We start from the raw sequence: 22,654 nt of genomic DNA on the forward strand, positions 1-22,654 counted from the left end.
ATTAATTATGCCTTTATAAATTGAAAATACCAGTTGTGAAAGGTATTTGGAAATCTGAGTCAAAGATCAGAAATGTTCATACACTCTTTCATGAATTTCCAATTGCTCTTCACAATTATATGCAAAAGACATCGCTAGATGGTATGCAATAAAACCCATGTACATGTGTACATGTTACGGCCATATGTAAAAGGCAGAAAACAAAACCGAACTCTGAAAATAAAAAATTACTTTTAAATGGTGGCTAAATACATTGTCATGTATCTAAAATGTGGAAAATTGTCGCTCATAGAAACTGAAAAGAGCCCTAGGGAGTTAAAAAAACCATATTCCATCAGGAAATATTGCAACCGAAGGAATATACATTTACCTCTTTTACATTTTGAATTTTAAAGAACAGGATCCATCGCTTAAAATTTCTTAATTATTACTAATTATAAAAATGCCACTAGGAAAATGTGACAACAACATAACAAAAAGTAGAGGAACAAGTAGTTTATGAAATCAATATAATACACTTGTATGTGTGTAGATAAAAAATACACTACACATTTTTACCAGTGGCTTCTTATCTTTGGGTTGAAGGTTAATGAATTATCTTTTCTTTTTTTTTTCTCTTATTGATTTCTAACAATTGTGTAAATATTCAGTCACTAAACCCAAATCTACAACTCTTCTACAATAAGTAAAGCTTGTGACTCAAACCTTTTGCCTCATTTTACAAGTTAAATGTCAGAAACTCTAAAATTGAACTTAATGTTTCAGTAATCTACCTGATTATACATTTAAATAATAAAACAAATAAACATGATAAAGCCACGTGTTTGGACTCTTATCAAGGACACAGAAAGTCTTTGGGGATACATTTTAAAAATAAAGCACATGGACCTCCCTGGAAGTCCAGTGATTAGAACTCCAAGCTCCCGAGGCAGGGAACATGGGTTTGATCCCTAACCAGGTAACTAAAATCCCATGTGCTGCTCAGTGGGACCGAAAAAAGAGCCACAGTGCATCAGAGTAGAGCCTCTGGAATAAAATGGCCTGGTTCAAAGTCCAGTTAACCGTTTATGTATTAGCCTGGAAAAGTTGTTTAACTACTGCAAGCCTTAGTTTCTTCATCTCTAAAATCTAAACAACAATAGTATTTACCTTTGGGGGTTACCATGAGAAAAATCATATTAAAGAGAAAATCTTTTAAAGGTACTAACACAGTACCTGAATGTCTGACTTGTTAAAAATGCTTGATCAGGGACTTTCCTGTTGATCCAGTGGCGAAGACTTTGTGCTCCCACTGCAGGGGGCCTGGGTTCAATCCCTGGTCAGGGAACTGGATCCCATATGTCACAAACTAAAGATCTCAAGTGTCACAAGTGAGACCTGGCACAGCCAAACAAATAAATTAATTTTTTAAAAAGTGCTTGTTAAATGACAGCTTGCTCTTCTTTTGGAAGACTATGGCTGCATTTGAGCGTTGGCACTACAATAATCAGTACATTGAGGAGATGACCTTCCTTTTCTCCTCAGGTGACCGCTCAGAACAAGGGACGCTGGAGGCCAGGAACATAGCTGTGAATTGTTGGAGCAGAGAGGGCTCTATTAATACTTCCTTTAACCTTCTCAGAGGGCTTCCAGACAGAGGAAGAGGAAGGTCTCAGAGATACTTGGACTGAAACAATCCATGACCATCCTGATTTGAAAGAGCAAGAGGAAGCGATGACACGCAGGAAGAGCTGGGGTGGGGAGAGGTGGGGCAGAGTTGAAGAGCACCGTAGAACTTCACCTCACCACCTAAGGAGAGAGTGCCAGCATTTCAGGCATCTGCCTTCCTCAAAGGAAAATTTCTAATTCCCAAAATCAAGTTCAAATTGTTCCTTGTACTGATGGTCTTCCATGTTCTGCTTGCTGCCTTCCTTTTCACCTGAGCCACTCATCACTTCCCTGGTGATTATGGTACACTTCAGGCCAAGACCTCTCTCCCACCTCCATGTTTAATCCCCTTCCCTTTTTCCTCACTTTAGTTCATACACTTTTACTCATCTTTCAGGACCCCTTTCCTAATCTTTTCATGCTGAGGTTAATACTTCCCTTTTTGCACTTTCAGTGTTCTTATGTTCCTCAACAATTATACTGCCTGTCAATATATAAAATTTATTAATGTATAGGTTTGTCTCCCCAACAGAATTATTTTAGTTTTAATTTGATGCCTCTACACCTTTGCCATTAGCTCTTTCCTCATCTGTAAATCTCCCTTTCACTTCTCATCTTTCCAAATCTTACCCAAATATTAATAGTCATTTCAAATTTCAAGCCACATCATTCCATCATATGCTGTCTGTCTTTTGGACTTTCATTGTCCTTTGCTTTTTATATCAGCCATTTAGGAATTAAATCTTGAAATTACTTCTACCTATTAGCTTTTACATGACTTTTCATGTGCCTCTGTGAAATCTTCCCTACTATACTATATCTTTCGTCACTGTAAATTTTAATCAACCACCATGTTCTAAGAATCTCCAGCCTAAAGCATACCAGCTCCACATTCCCTCAATAATCCTTTTTGCTGTGTCTATAAAAATTTAATCACATTGCCATTAACTCCTTTCATCCTCTTTACTTCCAAGAAAGATAGACATTTGAATTTGAATCTCCCAGATAAAATATCTCATTTTATAACCTTCTCACAGGGGATAGGGGGAAGAAGGTGTCCCTTCTGTGTTATCACCTGTATCTGGAGGTCAGAAGGACCTCCAGGAGGGGAAGGAATGGTCATTCTGCTTCTCTTTCCACTTCCTGTTCACTTTTTCTACTAGTTTTAGTCAAATGGCCTCCTTACCTTAAAATCTCTGTTATTCTAGAGTCTGGCCTTTTCCTCATCTCACAGCTACCATTTACTGTCCTTCAGGGTTCCCTAAGACAATCCTGATCCTACAGTTTGTTCTCTGTTCCATCTTGAGACTGCCATGATCCTAGAAAATGGTGCCCACTCAAATGACCCAGTCAAATTCCCAATGTCTTTCTCTCTCTGCTCTAACATTGACTTTTAGACACTCAGCACTTCCATAAGAGTGCAAACATTTACCCACTATTAAAGATTAGTTAGTGAATGAAAAAGCATTGTTATTATTGACATTGCTGTAGTTAGTGAAAGACAAAAGCGTTAGAAGATTGTTGTTGGATCATATTGGATTTAGGGAATCACATGTCTGAAAGTCTGCAGCCTTCTGCAGAATTATTGTAAAGTTTGTCTTTAACAATGTAAGTCCTTTTTATACCGCTAGTTCCTCTTACTCTAACACTACCCCTGATGGCTTAAATCAGTTCATCTTTTATGCATTTTAGGCATTCTCCACTTGCTAGAATGTTGCATTCTTCATGATTTATCTAAAGATACAACATCTTGCATATATTAAGCATTTTTGTTGAGTAAAAGAATGAGCAGCAGGGTAGATTAGAAAGAGCAGAGGTTTTGGTGTTGGAAGATCTGACTCATCCTTTCCTGGTTATCAGATGCACGACCTTGTACAGAAATTAATTTACTTAACTTACAGATGGTTTGGTTTCCTTATCTACAAAAGAAAGAATAATTTCTGCTTTCTCTTCACTACACAATTCTCACAGAGAGTAAATGGATTCATAATTAAAAGAAGACTTTAAACAATGCAAAGAACTGTAAAAATTGATTAATAAATGCATACATTCCAATCTGCAGAAGGATGGTTTATTATCCCATCTGATAGGATAAGATAGTTTTGATAGCTAGTTGTTAACTGTTGTTCAGTTGCTAATTCATGTCTGACACTTTGTGACATCATGAACTGCAGCACTTCAGGCTTCCCTGTCCTTCACTGTCTCCTGGAGTTAGTAAGGCATGCTAAATACATTATATCCTCATATTAACACTGTTAAACATGGACAACCAATGACTAGAGCTAGGAAGATTTACCAATCATGAAAACCACATTTTGTCAAGTCAGAAGAGATATTCTTCAGAGGTAAAATCTCTTTACCCACCAAAATACAGTCTTTCAGAAAGAACTCATTAGGTAGGATTTAGTTAACAGAGTTAAATTTTAGTCCATTTTTTCCCAGGTGTCTTAGGTAGGTGAATGCCTTGTTAGTGCAAAATGAATGAATTTTTGACTGGAGGTAAAAGGAGAGTACAACATAGACAGATAAACTGTTACTAGAGGGATATCCTACTTACAGAATCTAGGGTTGGATAATGAAATGCTTTATTTCAGACACTGTTATAAAGGTGAACACTTTCATGGAAACACAACTCAGTATTTTTAATGTCATTATTACTCCTATACATTGTTACAATTTTCAAGTTTTTACATATTTCTCAATGGTATTTTGTGTACAAACTTTCATTATTGTGTAAGTTTAAAAGAGAGGACTATATCTTACATATTCAAATCTCTCAGTTCCTAGCTACTCAAAGAGGGTCACATAGATTCCCAGCAGTGATATCACTTGAGAACTTGTTAAAAATGCAGAAAGAGAGGACATATCTCAGATCTACTAGATCTGAACCTGAATTTTAACATGATATCCTAGTGATTCATAAACACATTAAAGTTTAATAAGCACTGTCTTAGTTCACTATTTTGTGTAAATATCAAATTGTGTAAGATTTCATTAACAAAAAATCTCATCAATAAAAATAAAAAGTTCTCCTTTCTATTCCCCTTTCATATTCCTTTCCAAGTTTTCTTCAATTGTGGTCACTATTAGAAATTTTGTCTTTACTCTTCTGTACATTTTTTATGCATATATAAATGTAAAAATATAATTCATAAATTCTCAAAAGTTAACAAGTCCATGAAGTAGGAAAATAATTTGGGCACAAAATAATTAGATGGAATTCTTCAAAGATCATGTTTTAATAATGGATAATTTTAAACGAGTACCTATTTTATTTCAGGCACTCTTCTAAGTGTGTGACCTTTTTCCTCTCAATCACATAGGAAGTGGATGTTACTAAACAGATGGGACCATTGAGACAAAATGAGTTTGCAAAATTACACTGCTGGTCACTGAAAGCCAGAAATTAAACTCACAATTTGACCTTGAGGCATTATCTTGCAACCACTACATTCTACCTCTTTACTTAAACTGTGTTCACTTAAGATTTCCAAAGACCAGTTGACAGAGTAGCATGTTAAAAAGGACACTGTTTTAAATACAAATATAAAATCTAGCAGAGGTTCCACATTTCCAGTACTATCATATATTCATTATATAAAATTTCCTGAAAAGAACTCTGTTTTAGTTCTGGATACTAAAATTCTTTTTATACAATACCTTGAGCTATTATTAGGAGAAGGCAATGGCACCCCACTCCAGTACTCTTGCCTGGAAAATCCCATGGACAGAGGAGCCTAGTAGGCTGCAGTCCATGAGGTCCCTAAGAGTCGGACACGACCGAGCGACTTCACTTTCACTTTTCACTTTCATGGCTGGAGAAGGAAATGGCAACCCACTCCAGTGTTCTTGCCTGGAGAACCCCAGGGACGGGGGAGCCTGGTGGGCTGCTGTCTATGGGGTTGCACAGAGTCGGACACGACTGAAGTGACTTAGCAGCATCAAGAACTATCATTAATAATCTTATTGCGTATCTTTTCTTAGATTCCACATGGCATATGGATTTCTAGAGAAAAACAAAAATATCTTTCCCATTTCTCAGTAACTTTCCTTCTGGAAGGTTGACTGTTTGTTATATAATTAAGCAACACTTTCCTAGAAGACTAACCAGTCAGATGTTCCTGGGAGAATTTTGACAAACCAGTTTGAAACTTCAAATTCTGAATTATTCAATGTCTCAAACAAAGTCAGTCCTCCAAAGAGGTTCAAATCTGGACTAGAATATTTAGCAACAGTGTACATAATCTTGCAGAGGAGAGTGTGTCCTTAACTCATAGTTTTATTTTTCAAAAATCTATGTTTATTGTTAATAATGTTTCTTTTTATTTTTTTGCTAATTTTTCTAATAAATTTAAATCCAATTCTTTTTTCAGTGTTGAAATTTGAAAGTCAAGAAATCTTAGTTCTCCCTTACCTGATCTATTTCCAGTTTCATTTCTTTAGAGATTTTGTTGTATTTTCAAAACAAGTTGTGATATCTATACCCTTGAGCTCTTAAATTAGTCCAATTTATGTTTATTGTTTTGTTATAGTTATTAAGAGTAGACCCTTTTACTATCACAAATGATCAATGTTAGAAGACCAAATTTATGGTCACCCTATGTGTGACTCTGTTACATCAGGAAATTAATATTTTTCTTTATTCACAAGGCAAAGGCCCATTTGACTACAAATGGTCTAAATATGTGTCTCAAATTTAAGCCTTGTTTAGTAGTTGGAAGCGAAGAATTTTAAGTGATAAAGCAAATTGAAAATATCAATATAAATCAAATAAATGTAGGCTATCATTTTGCATGATTTGGTATTATATAAATCTTCAATCCCTTCACGGATCACAAACTTGTGGTGAAGGGCTTTGAATAACTCAATGAAGCTACGTGTCATGTCATACAGGGCTCCCCAAAATGGACAAGTCACAGTGAAGAGTTCTGACAAACTGTGGTCCACTGGAGGAGGAAATGGCAAACCACTGTAGTATTCTTATCATGAGAATCCATGAATAGTATGAAAAGGAAAAAGATATGACACCAGAAGACGAGCTCCCCAAGTCAGAAGGTGTGCAATATGCTACTAGGGAAGAGCAGAGGGCAGTTACTAATAGCTCCAGAAAGGATGAAGCAGGCGGGCCAAAGCAGAAATGACTGGTTGTGTCTGGTTTTGAAAGTAAAATCCAATGCTGCAAAGAACAGTATTGATTAGGAACTTAAAATGTTAGGTTTATGAATCAAGGCAAGTTGGGTATGGTCAAGCAGGAGACAGCAAGAGTAAACATCAACATCTTAGCAATCAGTGAACTAAAATTGGACAGGAATGGGTGATTTAACTCAGATTACGATTATATCTATTACTGTGGGCAAGAATCCCTTAGAAGAAATAGAGTAGCCCTCATAGTCAAGAAAAGAATCCGAAATGCAGTACTTGGATGCAATCTCAAAAACAGTAGTATGATCTCCATTTGTTTCCAAGGCAAACCATTCAACGTCACAGTAATCCAAGTCTGTGCCCCAACCACTAACACTGATGATGCTGAAGATGACCTGTTCTACAAAGACCTACAAGACCTTCTAGAACTGACACCAAATAAATAAATCAATGCCGTTTTCATCATAGGAGATTGGAATGCAAAAGTAGAAAGTCAAGAAATACTTGGAGTAACAGGAAATTTTGCTTTGGAGTTAAAAATGAAGCAAGTCAAAGGCTAACAGTTTTGTCAAGAGAACATGTCGGTCATGGCAAATACTCTCTTCCACCAACATGAGACGACTCTGTACATGGACATCAGCAGATGATCAACAATGAAATTAGATAAATAATATTCTTTGCAGCCAAAGATGGAGAGACTCTATATAGTCAGTAAAAAACAAGACCTGGAGCTGACTGTGGCTCAGATCTTGAGATCCTGATTGCAAAATTCAGACTTAAATTGAAGAAAATGGAGAAAACCAATGGACAATTCAACTATGACCTAAATCAAATCCCTTATGATTATACAGTAGAGGTGATGAATAGATTCAAAGGATTAGATCTGGTAGACAGAGTGTCAGAAAAACCATGGGTGGAGGTCTATTACATTGTACAAGAGGCAGTGACCAACCCTATTCCAAAGGGGGGAAAAATCAAGAAGTTAAAGTGGTTGTCTGAGGAGGCTTTACAAATAGTTAAGAAAAGAAGAGAGCAAAATACAAAGGAGAAAGGGAAAGATACACCCAACCGAATGCAGAGTTCCAGAAAATAGCAAGAGAGGATAATAAGGCCTTCTTAAATGAAGAATGCAAAGAAGTAGAATGAGATAGACTGAGCAATAGAATGAGAAAGACTAGAAATCTCTTCAAAACAATTGCAGCTGTCATGGGAATATTTCGCAAGGGAATATTTCCCACTTCCCAAGATCCTCCAGCAGGGGATCTTCCCAACCCAGATGGGCATGATAAAGGAGAGAAATAAAAAGGAATTAGCAGAAGCAGAAGAAATTAAGAAGAGGTGGCAAGAATACACAGAAGAACTGTATTTAAAAGGTCTTAATGACCCAGATAGCCACAGTTGTGTAGTCTATCATCTACAGCTTAAAACTCAGTGTTCAAAAAACTAAGTTCATAGCATACTGCCCTATCACTTCATGGAAAATAGAGGGGGGCGGGGAGGTGGAAGTAATGTCAAATTTTATTTTCTTGGACTCAAAATCACCGCAGACATTGATTATAGCTGTGAAATTAAATGATGCTTGCTCCTTGAAAAGAAAGTTCTGACAAACCTAGACAGCGTATTAAAAAGCAGCGACATCACTTTACTGATAAATGTCTTTACAGTCAAAGCTATGGTTTTTCCAGTAGCCATGTACAGATGTGAGAACTGGACTATGAAGAAGGATGAGTGTCAAAGGACTGATGTTTTCAAATTGTGGTGGATACACTCCTTTGCATGCATGCTAAGTCATTTCAGTCATGTCCAATTCTTTGCGACCCAGTGGACTGTAGTCTGCCAGGTTCCTCTGTCCATGGGATTCTCCAGACAAGAACAATGGAGTGGGTGGCCATTTCCTCCACCAGGGGATCTTCCCAACCCAGATATCGAACCTGCATCTCTAATGTTTCCTACATTGGCAGGCAGGTTCTTTACCACTAGTGCCACCTGGAAAGTCCAGATACTCTCCTGGGAGAAGATGACGTAGAGTATTACAATGCAGCAAAGGATTTTTGTTCTCAGCTCCTTGAATAAATCAGAGTCAATAGAAAACACGAGTATCTTGTTGAAATTGATGTGAAACAGACAGTAAGGAAGATAATATCTAAAGAAAACTTCAATATGGGAAATTATAGTCTTTTCTATCTTCAAAGTGGAGAGCCTGAACAGTTTTGAAATTTCTTTTAATACAAGATAATGTTCCTGTCATGTAACTGTGAATACACTGTAAATATCACTATAGATTTTTTTAAGTATATAATATGATTCCTTTCTTATAAACAAGGAGTTGCAATCAACAAGTTTCTAAAACCCTCACTTGTATATTTTATTTAGCACATAATATTTTTCTAAAATGTACAATGCCAGTTAATTCTAGGAGTACAATTAAGAACTGGAGAGATAGAATTTTTTTTCTTTTACTTGTTTACTCTAAAAGATAGAAAATCAGAGTTATGGTTTATTTTTTGCAATATTTTAAAATTGTAACTCGAATAATTATTAATTTTAATTAAGTAATCTGTAATGAGAATCTGCCTACCAAGCAGGAGACCTGAGTTTGATCCCTGGGTAGGGAAGACACCCTGCAGAAGGAAATGGCAACCCACTCCAATATTATTACTTGGGAAATCCCATGGACAGAGGAGATTGGCAGGCTGCAGTCCATGGGGTCACAAAGAATTGGACACGACTTAGCGACTAAACAACAATTTATACCAGAATGAATGAACTAGTTACCACAACTAGAACACCCTAAACAAACAACAAATTGCTTGGTGGTATAATTAAAATGCCACCAATGTTTATACAATAATTACATTTTCTTTTTGCAGTACAAAAAGGTCAGACCACATATAATGTAAATTATTCCACAAGGTAAATAATTAAAATAAATAATATGGATTAATTGAGTTTTAAGAGGTGAAATGAATAATAAATTCTTCTCATGGTCTTGTATGTTAATAGAAATTGAAAATTTTTGAAGACCCCATTTTGTCCCAAGAATTTCCTTTACAGGTATTGAATTTTTCAAAAGTTACGAAGGAAATTTTTTTGATATAAATGCATGTTCTCATAATAACCATAAATCTAGGGTTTTTTTTTTTGCATTTTAATTTAGAACAATGCCATTCCATTTCCTGTATAATTTGGTACCAGAGCATGAATCACTTCTTTGTTGTAAACTCTCCTTAGAATTTCTTGGGAGAGGAATTGAACAGAACATTGATTTCCTATGTGAGAGAATTCTTAGAATTTAAATAAACCTATTGGTTAAACTGAAACCACAAAATTAGCATTTTACTAATCACTAGGTTTAAATAGCTTAAAAGCAAAAGTCTGCCATCACCTTGATCATCAACCCAGCTTGCTGCTTCTTCCCAGTCTTGGGTTCAAGGTATTGTGTATACATATAACAAAATTTCTATGATTTTCCTCTGTCTCATCTTTCATTCTTCACTAATATGCTATTGCAACTTTTCTATGTGATTGCAAGTATTGGTACATTCCTATGATACACTGTTAGATTAAAAATATATTTGCAACTGTTGATACCATCTGTCTCAGAGCCATGGATAAAAAATTAAATATTTTTATAAAGACCAAATTTTCTGATAATTTTTAAAACTGAATTCTTATATACTGGAAATGTAGATACATAACTTCAGTATAGATTTATGGTAAAATAATTTGAATCATTTTTGTCAAATTCTGTAAAAAGTTGTCATACAGAATAATTTATAATATTTTTGTTTTCATAGTGAAGGTCATTTCTGGTAGAATATTTCAAGGCCATTTTTATTCCATGTAATTAGGTTAATAAAGTTAATTTTATAAAGGATACATCAGTGATAGACAATTAGATATAAATGACTGCTTTTATAAACAGGATTAAATTTGGATATTTATAAGGATACAAATGGATGAAAACAGTAAACTCATTTGGGGCTTATAAATATGTCTTTTTTAACAAATGCAGGTAGATTCTGCATTTTGTAAACTGAAGCAACCTATATAAAATAATCTGTCATTAGTTAGCTGACTAAGGTATAAACAAATTTCATGTATAATCTAATTTTTCCTTATTTATCTGAAACTCATTTTTCCAGCACATATAAATGTGTGTATTTTGGGGTCTTGCAATTTAATGGAACTCTAGGAGTCAAACGTGATATGTTTGACTTATGAATCTGTTCAATCATCTTCACAGAGTCATGTCATGGATATATCAACATAGCAAAATTAAGTAATAGCTAGATCCTTTTAAAAATTTAATGAAGGTTAATAGTTTCTACATAATGCCCAAACAATGCTTTTCATAAAGACTCTGAAAGAGCAGGGTAAAAGATAAAGACATTTTCAAAAAATTACAGATAAAATTAAATGTAACTTACCAGTGGGTTTTAGTTTATCAATTTTAACAATGATCTAAGAGGAAATTTCTTTTTAGTTTTTATAGTAGTATTTTAAAATTTGTAATATTTAAATACTGATGCTTCTCTATTCCTCTGACAAAACCTTATTATTACTTTCAGGATCAAATGCTTTACTTTAAAGTATAGTAGATATTGGTATTTCTTATCTCACATAAGCACTAAGCAAGATAATTTCAATGGTAAATATTTATATTTAAGAGCAAAATTAAAAACTAAATGAATAAAAATATTACTTTCAAGTGAAACAACTTTTATCATAATATACTCCTTTGTTGGAAAAATCAATAATTTTTTTTCACGAATCAAATTTTATTATAAGACCTAACTATTTTGTTTTCTTACACAGATCTTGACAACCATGAAACTTCTCATCCTTACCTGTCTTGTGGCTGTTGCTCTTGCCAGGCCTGTGAGTACAGTAGAGAGTTTAGAAGATTCTAGATTCTTGTTTGAAGTCATCTCAAATGCAATTTGATGCAAGTCTCATCAAGTGCAAGATATTGTAGTAGTAAAGAATTTGATGGTCTCTAATTAGCTATTAAAGTGTTGATATTAAAGCTATGGTAATCCTTCGCCTTTTGATCATTATTATTTAGTTCATTCAAAGACTTAACTCCAAATAAAATCTCTAACTTGAAATATAAACACCTCACAATAAAAAATTAAAAATTTTAAAAAAAAAAGAAATAAGGTAGCTAATAATACAATAAAGAGCATCAAAGAAGTTAATTAGTCTCCTTGCCTGGGTCCATTATAGGCTTAACATATTTGTAAACATACATATGTCCAATATTGTATTACCAAATATGCTATTCAGCTCTATATTCCAACGTATCCACTTTTGGAACCTAAATCAAACTCTCATTTGAGATGGCTCATGCCAACCAATATTTCCCAAGGTACAGAAGGTTGGGCTCATTCAGCTGATTCAAAGATCTAATAATTTGGTCCTTGTAGGGAGAAAAACTAGATAATGTAAAGTAACTTAAGTTTCTTCTCAAAAAACAAATTCAGTTACTAATGTGAAACAAAAAGTTATTCTGTTCCTTTGTGACCTCTAGATAATGATAAATAAATAAAGAGGAATCAACTGACAAGAATAAATAATTCAAATAAAATAATAGTCATTGATATTTGGACACTCAAACTATCAAATATAGATACAAAAGTTTCTGAAATGCTGAGATATTCTATTGTTAAACTCCTACTTTCTAAATTTTGAATAATGAAGGATCACTAATAATCCAGCTTCTTAACCAATAGAGTTCTGTCTGTGCTAAACCATAAGCAGAAAGAAGGAAATATCTGACAATAAATTACAAAAAAAGCATCCGAGTTCTTCAGAAATGTATCATCGGAGTAGCCCATATCTTGTGCTTTTATCAATGAAACAGATATAGACCCCCCAGCAAACAGATTCTTTAATCCTTTTCAAAAGAAAATATCATTTTTTAATGATAACATTTAACAAACATAAATCTTGTTCCAACAGTTAAAATTGGTTGAGTTAAAACAAACAGTTAAAACTAACAGTTAAAAACAGTTAAGATTGAGTTAAACTGTTATATAATTTAATTTATGATAAAAAATAAGATCCAGACAAACAATATTTTAGATTATTTTTTGTCTTTTTACATACTTTTCTCCACCATATTCTAAAAATAGAAGATAATTTATTTTTCTTTGACTTTTGTCAATAAAATCATTTTTTTCCCTCCCAGGGGAACTTGGTGTCAAATTTAGCTGTTAAAATACAAACTTCTTAAACAGCAGTATTAAATGTATAGTATTCCATGTGCCTTGTGATATTATTATTGTTGTATTTTGAGTGCTTTTGGTTTTACAATTCTTGCATTTTTTTTTTTTTAACAGAAACATCCTATCGGGCACCAACGACTCCCTCAAGTGAGTGCTCTACACTATGTTCCAAGAACTCACTGTAATTGTGTAGCTTAAGTGATGATAAATTGCTAATATATAGATTGCAGTCCCATTCCTCCCTTCTCTAGAAAACAGCCAGTTTCACATTCGCTGAGGTGCAATATCTTCAACTATTGAGTTGAATATTGATCTGCTCTCACAAACCTTTTTAGAGAAGAGGGCATTTGGACTTAACGTACTTAGGATTAATAAAAATGTTATTATTCAAGAGCTGTAGTTAGTTAAACAGAATATGTGTATGTGGTCTATTTTAATGGATTACTGATTCTTTCTATCTCTTCTCCTTGCACTCACACATATGATTTACAACTTGATCTCAGTTCACACACTGAGTATTAAATTAGATACTCTACCATGCACTTCTACAAGAGTCATTAATCTTCCACCTTATCCACTGCTTAATTCATTTTTTAATCTTTATAGAATGAACCAGATAGCAGAGAGGTAAGGTTCTTTCTTTACCCCGACTAATTTCTCTTTCAGTTAGCTGTGATAAATACTGAATGTCTTCTTCATTTCAATTTTCATTTGTATAGATTCATTTCAATTGTATCCAGGTACTCAGATAGTTGATTACTCTCTCAATTTTCTGTTTTCATTGCATTCCTATTTAATGCCTCCTTTGGCACTTGATAAGTATGAAGTGACTAAACCTATAAGCCTGGTAAAGAAGAAACCAAATATGGTGTCTCCTTCAGATTTTAAAATAAGATCATAAAACTGAAACTAATTATCTCTTATTTTACCTAAGAAATATTTTGGTTTACCTAAATAAATGGAGAACTTGTGTTCAAATGGAAAAACATTCTCCTTTTTTGACTGTTTTTCACTTTTACAATTCACAATTTAATTCCTACAGGAAGTCCTCAATGAAAATTTACTCAGGCTTTTTGTGGCGGTAAGTGTTATCCACTTCTTAAATGACAAATGTATTTTTCTGGAAAAATCAACTTAATTTTTCTTTATAAATTTTTTTCACTTGGTCAAATTTTTTCTTCATTTGCTCACCCAAGCAACAACAAAGAATACTGAAATTATATATGCAAATATTAAAAAGCTGCTTTAAATATTAATCTGTACCTATACATTTGACTCTTTGTAAAACACTTATGCTGTCTTGTGCATAATCTATGTAAATTTTATAATTTCCATTCTCATTATGATGGAATGTTTTATCCCTACAATATCCTGGATGTATTGTGTCTTCTGTAATTTCACGACTGAATTGTCAAATAGAACACAAATAGAAATTTTACTTCAAGACCACTATTTAAAAGATTTGATAGGCAACCCAACTTGGTCTGAATGATTTTTAACATAATCTTTTTCCTTGTAGCCTTTTCCAGAAGTGTTTGGAAAGGTAAGAAATTCTGAACAGAATATACTATAGAACTAACAAAGCATTTTATTCTGTGTTATTTATGGTGTTATTCCAATTCTTTATTGCCTTTTTATGGAAATAGACACTAGATTATTGAACCAGACAGAGAGATCAAGATAACTCAGAATTATGACTTAAACAAGATGAAAGATAATAATAGTCAAATTTACTGGAACAAAGTTTTTAAACATTTTTAAGTGCACAGTAATGTACTGACAGCTTAAATAAAGAAAACTTAGCAAGGAGATAATGCAAGAAATGATATAGCAAGAAATATTAGTGCATTCACAAAAAGCATATTTATTTTTTAATTTGCAGCAGCACAATGTAAGATACATTTCTTACAGATATCCATTCATTCATGTTTCTTTCTTCTTTTCTGTCCTTAAGGAGAGCATCAATGAACTGAGCAAGGTAAGGAACATAAATGATAGTTAAATTATTTTAAAGTTATCTCAAGATCATATTTTGCAACCTACAATTTATTGGTTTTGACAAAGAGAATTTTTGAGGGAAAAACAGTGTGATGAACTCAAGGTAATGAAAATATGCAAATTTTCTTAAGGTGTTGTGTCAAAAATGCTTTGTGCAGTAGGAATAACATTTTAGAAAAAAATTTCCTGCAACATTTATAGTTTTCTTGAACTTTCAAAAGGATTGATGAGATCTACTGAGAATTCTAAACATTGATTTTATTGATTTAACTTTGCAACTGTGAGGAGACAAGGCATTAGTATAAATGAATGAATGGATGAAAGAATGAATTAGTGCAATTATGTACTGACAGACTATTTTCACTTATCACCAAAACAGAAAGAATGTTTTATTGAGTACTACATAAAGCAATATATCTGCTCCAAAAATGTTTTACATAGACACAATTGATTTTTTACTTTCTTTAAACACAATTTTTTGATCATGGTTGTTTTTCAAAGTTTTAATAGCTTTGTTATTTAAAAAAATACAGGTCTTTAAAAATTCGCATCTTCTTAATTATTCTTCATACCTGACTGAGCGTCTTTTCTTGGCAGGATACCAAGAGTGAATCAACTGAAGTAAGATTCTTTATTTTAAAACTATTAAGTATAATATAAGGGAGAGAAAGAAGTAAAAAATATCCTAATCAAATACCCTTTAAATATTCTAATCAAAATGAATGAACAATTTTCTAAGGCCAAAACTAAAACAGATATCTCTAATTCAAAGAAAAAAAGATGCAACATGTATGTTGACCAAAATTGGCTGGATAACTAAACCAACATAGTATTTTGAGCTTAAATTCTATGTATCATCTCACTGTTCTCAATACTGCTATGGCCACGGAAACTGAACACAACATATTACATGGAGAAAATTCATTTTGTTTAAATATTTATACATCTTTGAACCAATGCTTTGTGCACTTTTATTTTTCACATAATCTTTAATCCAATGCTCTGGTTTGTCATCCAAAAGCAAGCTAAAGAAAAAAAGAAGTTAGGCTAGTTAAAGGAAAATGTAGGATATTTACACTGATTTACCAAAACATACAAAAATCTACAGTACTTTTTATTGAACTCTGAAATGCAGATTAAAGAGGCAAACTCTTCAGTTAGCCTGGTAGGTAGGGTTTTTTTTTTTTATTTTCCTTACCACTTCACTATTGCCACCCATTTCTATTTCCTTTGGCATCCATTTTATTTGGTAATTATCATTTTACATTGGAATGGTTGTCATGAAAAATAAAGTTAATTCTCTTTTCTTTTCTAAGGATCATGCCATGGAAGATGCTAAGGTAAGATCTTTATTTTAATAAACCGTACACTTATATATCATAAATAGGATATGCTCTATGCTTTAAGAAATCTATCCACTCCAATTGTGCGATTGAACTCCTCAAGCAGGGCTATCATACCCAAGAATGTACAATGTTGTGCCAGATAAAGTTAGGAGAGGAAATTTGACATTTACATGATCAGGAGAAACTTTGTTTCTTTACTAAAATCAAGAGTAAAAAGCAAAATGTGTGTGATTGTTTAAAAATGAAACATCCGACTCAAAAAAATTAAAACCCTGCTTCTGTCATCCCAGGGTAAGAGTTCACTCTCTTGTGTGTTGAGGGTGGTCTTTGGGCAGAAAGAATCTATTGCAGCAATTATGTAGGATCAATGGGCTATGCTGTTGCTCAGTCGCTCAGTTGTGCCCAACTTTGTGACTGGAGATGCCAGGCTTACCTGTCCTTCACCATCTCCCAGAGCTTGCTCAAACTCATGTCCATTCAGTCAGTGATGCTATCCAACCATCTCATCCTCTGACATCCCCTTCTCCTCCTGCCCTCTATCTTTCCCAGCACCAGAGTCTTTTCTAAAGAGTCGGATCTTTGCATCAGGTGGCCAAAGTATTGGAACTTCAGCTTTAGCATCAGTTTTTCCAATGAATATTCAGGATTGACCTCCTTTAGTGATTCCTCCACTCTTCTCCAGTAGCATATTGGACACCTACTGACCTGGGGAGTTCATCTTTCAGTGTCACATCTTTTAACCTTTTCATTCTGTCCATGGGGTTCCCAAGGCAAGAATGCTGAAGTGGTTTTTCATTCCCTTTTCCAATGGTCTATGCTACCTAATCTCAAAACATGGACAAAATTCATTAGCCCACAATACTTTTTATTCAACTCTCCCAAGAGATGAATATTTTGCTGCATATTAGAATCAATATCTTAGTATGTACTTGGGAACAGAAATCATGTTCATATGTAAATATAAACATCTATGACTTAGGAAAAAAACTAAATGTTTCGTAGAGTAAGACTTTTAAAAGCTCATGTAATTTTAGTTCCATTCTGAAATTGATTGTTCTATTTTAATATTTCCAATTTATTTACATCAAAATTGCCCCAAGTGTATGTGAGTATATTAACTCAACCCAGGGTTTCAGGTAGCCCAGCTCAATAGGATTCTTCATTCCAGGTTTCATTTTTATCACAAAAATTCATATGCATTTGCATTCTACTCAAGAAAGTATCTGTGTTTTAACCTTAATAAAAGGTTTTAAGTTACAAAGTAAGTTATTATACTCTCCTCTCCAACATATTTTAAATAAAATTGACAATACAAAAAAAGTATTTTATTGGCCCTGAATCTTTTTATACCCAATTGTTTTCACTAAAAACTAGTTAGCAACCCAGTATGAAAGTGTGGAATAGTTTCTTTCTAATTCTAAAAGTCTCAGAGGCAGTAACAATGATTTTCTTTCTTTTAGCAAGTGGAATCTGGAAGCAGTTCATCAAGTGAGGTATATCGTTTTTATGTTAATTTTCAGTATCCCAATTAGACAATGTTTGTGAAAGTTTGTTGAACCATAAAGTTTACACGTCCCATAAGATTTCATTGTACAAGGCACTATGTATGCAGCTCTATCCTAACTTTTAACACACAAGGCTATCAACCCAAAAAATGTAAGAAAACAATTATTTGTCAGAGATAAAATTACAGATTTCTTTCTGGGCAAATAATCATATCTAGATATCTGTGGTGTCCAAACATTATTTTTCTAATTTTTTTTTTCCTTCCCAGATTTTGGTAGAACTAAATCTTGTCATTGAAAATTACAATAATGGCTATGCTTCTAAACTGTGAAATATAAACATGATATATCCTTTGTGGAACTCAGTCAATTCTATGTTAAAGAGACTAGAATTCTTTGCTATTTGCTAAACTACATGAGAAAAAGAGAAGGCCTACAAGGTGATGAAGTCCTTAAACTTTGGAAGCAGAACTTCATCCAATTTACAGAATAAGCCCAGCTCCATTATGCGGAGTTTCTGTGAATTCAGTTAAAAGTGAATACTTCACAATCACCTCCAACATTCTGAATAACTTCCCTGGTGAAAGCAGTGAGAAGAGAAAAAAGAACCTTGAATACCACACGTACTTTTTGAGTGTTCATCTTAGCTAAATTACCCAGGAATTTGTGGCTAAAATCAGTTTACCACAGATAAGCCATGATGTGTATGATTAATTAGCATTTTTTTAATCTTGAATGTTAAATTAATGTCATAAAACTAACAATACATGTTTTTTATTTTTTAAGGAAATTGTTTCCAATATTGCTGAGGTGAGATATATTTACTAAATTTAAAATATATTAGCATCATCCAGGATATCTTAAAATTTAATTAAACTTTTTATTTTTTGAATTTTTTGGCAGAAACCGGTTCAAAAGGAAGATGTGCCCTCTGAGCGTTACCTGGGTTATCTGGTAAAATTTTATTAAAAGTTAATCAAAAACCAATGTATCAGGGAATGAGTAAGAATGCTGTATTGATAAACTATCTCTCCTTTTCAATATCTGCTAAACTTAAAACAAAGTAAGCAGTCTAACAGATTCTAGCAGTGTACTGATCCCTTCTGAAAATAAAACTGACAACTTTTTTAATCCCAGATATTTAATTCATACTCTCATTTGAATATTTGTGTATTGTAGTCTGCTTTCAGATCTGATTAGCACAGTATTGAAATGGCATGTTATAGATTTGACTAGACTTGAGTTTGACTCTAAGCTCTACCTTTTACCAGCATGTGATATTAGACAGTTTCCTTATCTGTTGTAAGTCTACAATCTAAGTTCCACAGTGACAAAACAATAATAAATACTTAAGCATATAAAGCAATTAATACAAGCAAGCCATAGTGCAAAGTAAGCCCTCGGTAAATGTGGCTAGTATCAGAAACATCATTTTTCCCCACTTCATTGAATATTCTGATTTAATTTGAAAAAATCAGAAAACAAATGGGGCTTTCCAGGTGGTGCTAGTGGTAAAGAACCCTTCTGCCAATGCAGGAGACTCAGGCTTGATCACTGGGTTGGGAAGATGCCCTGGAGGAGGGCATGGCAACCCACTCCAGTATTCTTGCCTTGAGAATTCCATGGACGGAGGAGCCTGGAGGGCTATAACCATAGAATCACAAAGAGCTGGGTACAACTGAGGTGATTTAGCACAGCACAGAAAGCAAATCTGTTTTCAATTTTCTTAGCAATTCTGATATAATATACACTGTAAGCAAAACCGCCTCAGTTCAGTTCAGTCCCTCAGTCATGTCCAACTCCTTGTGACCCCCTGGACCGCCACACACCAGGACTCCCTGTCCATGACCAACACCCAAAGCTTGCTCAAGCTCATGTCCATTCAGTGATGCCATCCAACCATCTCATCCTCTGTCGTCCTCTTCTCCTCTCCTGCCTTCAGTCTTTCCCAGCATCAGGGTCTTTTCTAATGCATCAGTTCTTCACATCAGGTGGCCAAAATATTGGAGCTTCAGCAAAAGTCTTTCCAGTGAATATTCAGGACTGATTTCTTTTAGAATTGACTGAATACTTATTTATATCTGACTGCATTATAATAAATTTTAAGTTAAAAATAAGATGACAAAATATTTTTTCTATTGTTTTCTTAAAAAAAAGAATCATTGGATTAACCCAAATTCTCTGTGGCAGAAACAACACTGAAGTAAGATTATTAGCTCCTCATTCTTTACTCCTGGGAAAGGGATACCATGAAGGATGGATCCATGAAATTGACAATATTTTTTCTTTTTGAATAGGAACAGCTTCTCAAACTGCAAAAATACAACCTACCCCAGCTGGTAATATTTTATTATAATAATACAAAATAATTGTATTGTCTACAGAATTAAAATAATTAAATGAAATTTACTTTGACTAAATTCTACATCAAATCATCTTAGAGCCTCCCAAATGATTCATTATATTCTGGAATTTATTCTTTATTTATTTTCCCAAATTCAGTTCTGCGTGGTGATCCCATATATATGCCTCCTTGTGAAAGCACAGATTATTGCCAAATAGACTTTCCATTTAAGAAAACAATGTAGACTCTATAGAAGGAATCAGGGATCCCATACATTCAAATTGCTTTTGTCAAAATTCTCAGAAAGAATTGGCAAGTTGATTGATCTCATTGTCTCTAGATCCATTTTCTTATGTGTGAAATGGAAATATAGTTATTTTCACTTCCTGATGTTGTTTTGAATATTGAATGAGCAATCTCCTACACAGTTATCCCTGAGGCTAGCTTGTGGCAAGTCCAATAAAATGTTCAAAAAATTTTTCCTTCCCCTAATCCCTAGACTATAAAATTTGCTATGTTTATCAGACCTCTGACAATATTATGAAGGTTTTGTTTTTTGTTTTAATCAAGATGTGCATTTGAACTATGAAGTTATAAACTATCTGCTGATAGTATGGATACATCTAAAAAGTATCTATTAGCACAATCCAGCTTCACTATTTAGTAGTATCAATCCTTTTGAGTATCATAGCTTTTCACTTGGGAGGTCATAAATTTTTCTTTTAGTTATGCCAAATAAGCTTGATTAATTAGGACTTTAGGGAAAAGGACTTAATTTAGCAAAATTACATTTTCACATTTTTATTCTGTTACAATTGTAGGAAGGAGGAAGTCAATAATGAATTTAATTTGGATCTCAGTGTCATTCTTGCTTCAGTTCCAAGTAGCTTATGTTGCTTTGGGTTTAGAATCCAAATAAATTTAGATATATCAGTACCACAATCAAATCTATTACTAATCTAAGAAATTACATGAATAATATATTTTAGCACCTTAGTTATGATATGATTAGGCTGTAACCTCCACAAGTGTTAGAACTATATGGTCCTGCTCATAGTGTTCACTGCTCATAGTGTTCATTATTTTTTATCTCATAGATGGTCCCTAGCATTTAGCATAGACCTGCAGTGAATGGAGGTACCTAGCAAATGTCTGTGATTCACACATGAGTAAAATCAATGTACTGAAATAAAGTGATCTCTCTTTCTGAGGAAGCTATTCATGACCATATAAGATTATTTATTAAATCTAGAATATTTTAGTATTTTCTTCACGTGTTGTTTTTATAATGTGTGTTCCTCTTTCTTTTTTTAACAGAAATAAATATAATCCAAGGGAGAAATTTTTCTACTACCCATATCTGATAAATGTTTTATTTAAAATTTATGAAAGATAAAATGTAAACAAGTGATTAATAGTCATGAACAGAAAATATGTAGTCCTAGGGAATTGCTAGATTATTTTCCCCCAGGTATGAAACTTATAGATTCTTTATCCTTCCAAACTATAATAAATATAACATTGAGTTGAATATTTTTTCTAAAGTTAGAGAATTAAAGATATATTGCTAATTTGCAAAATTTTGGCAGAGTATACAGTTTATCCTAATCTTCACAAATGATAATATATTTGTGGTAATTGTAAAATGAATGTGTTATATCAGAAGATATCTAAGTAACTTAGAATATATTTCCTTCTATTTAGGAACAACTTCACAGTATGAAAGAGGGAAGCCATGCCCAACAGGTAATATTTTGCTTAATGAATTACATAATGATAATATGTTGCAAAGTTTAAATATGCTTGCTTTTAAATAGCTTCACAATTTTGAAGAGACTTCTTTCTTCTCAGGTGGTTATTTTTCACTCCCAACTTTCTGAAACAATTTGTAGTAATCAATCTGAGAAAGGAGAACTATTTGCCGTTCTTTGGAATGGGAGCTGTTCTGTTCTGTCGGTCTCACCTGACAGCAGCACCTTTGTAATTCTCAACACTATGAAATGTTAATTTCTCTTTTAAGGTATTCCTAAATTTTATATCTTTATGTCCATGATTTGATTCTTAAATTCAACTTAGATTTAGGAAATTCAAGCTCATAATTATGCTATTTCAAGCAAGCCACTTGGAGATTTATTAATACTAATTGAAACCTTTAGAAGAAACTGGAGAGATATTAAATGTCTCTGTCAAAAAACCTTTCTGATCCTCTGTTTTCTCTTCCATCTGTACAGTGTATTTATCTATAATATGTAATAGAAACTGATTCTTCCTCTGCCCTGCATCCCATTGATTCAGTAGTGCTCCTGGGGCTTTTGATTTCATTTTTAAGGTGACAACCAGATACTGTGAAATATGTGCTGCTATTACAATTCTGATTCCTATCAAAAGCTATGCCAGTTTCAATCCCTTCTTCCATTTAGTGAATCTTATGAGGATTGTTGA

The 22,654-nt window shown here is 33.5% G+C and overlaps 1 protein-coding gene across 2 annotated transcripts in view; it reads right to left on the reverse strand.

Annotated features, from left to right (window-relative positions):
• Positions 1 to 22,654, reverse strand: part of LOC122428210 (sulfotransferase 1E1-like) — a 98,371-nt gene that overhangs the window by 70,707 nt on the left and 5,010 nt on the right. For both annotated transcript variants that reach the window (XM_043448049.1, XM_043448048.1), the window contains exon 2: positions 11,640 to 11,668. In XM_043448049.1, coding sequence (XP_043303984.1) covers positions 11,640 to 11,668 — 29 coding nt within the window. The remainder of the gene's footprint in view (positions 1 to 11,639; positions 11,669 to 22,654) is intronic.

This window comes from Cervus canadensis, chromosome 26, assembly GCF_019320065.1.
Source record: "Cervus canadensis isolate Bull #8, Minnesota chromosome 26, ASM1932006v1, whole genome shotgun sequence".
In the NCBI taxonomy this organism is placed as follows: Eukaryota; Metazoa; Chordata; class Mammalia; order Artiodactyla; family Cervidae; genus Cervus; species Cervus canadensis.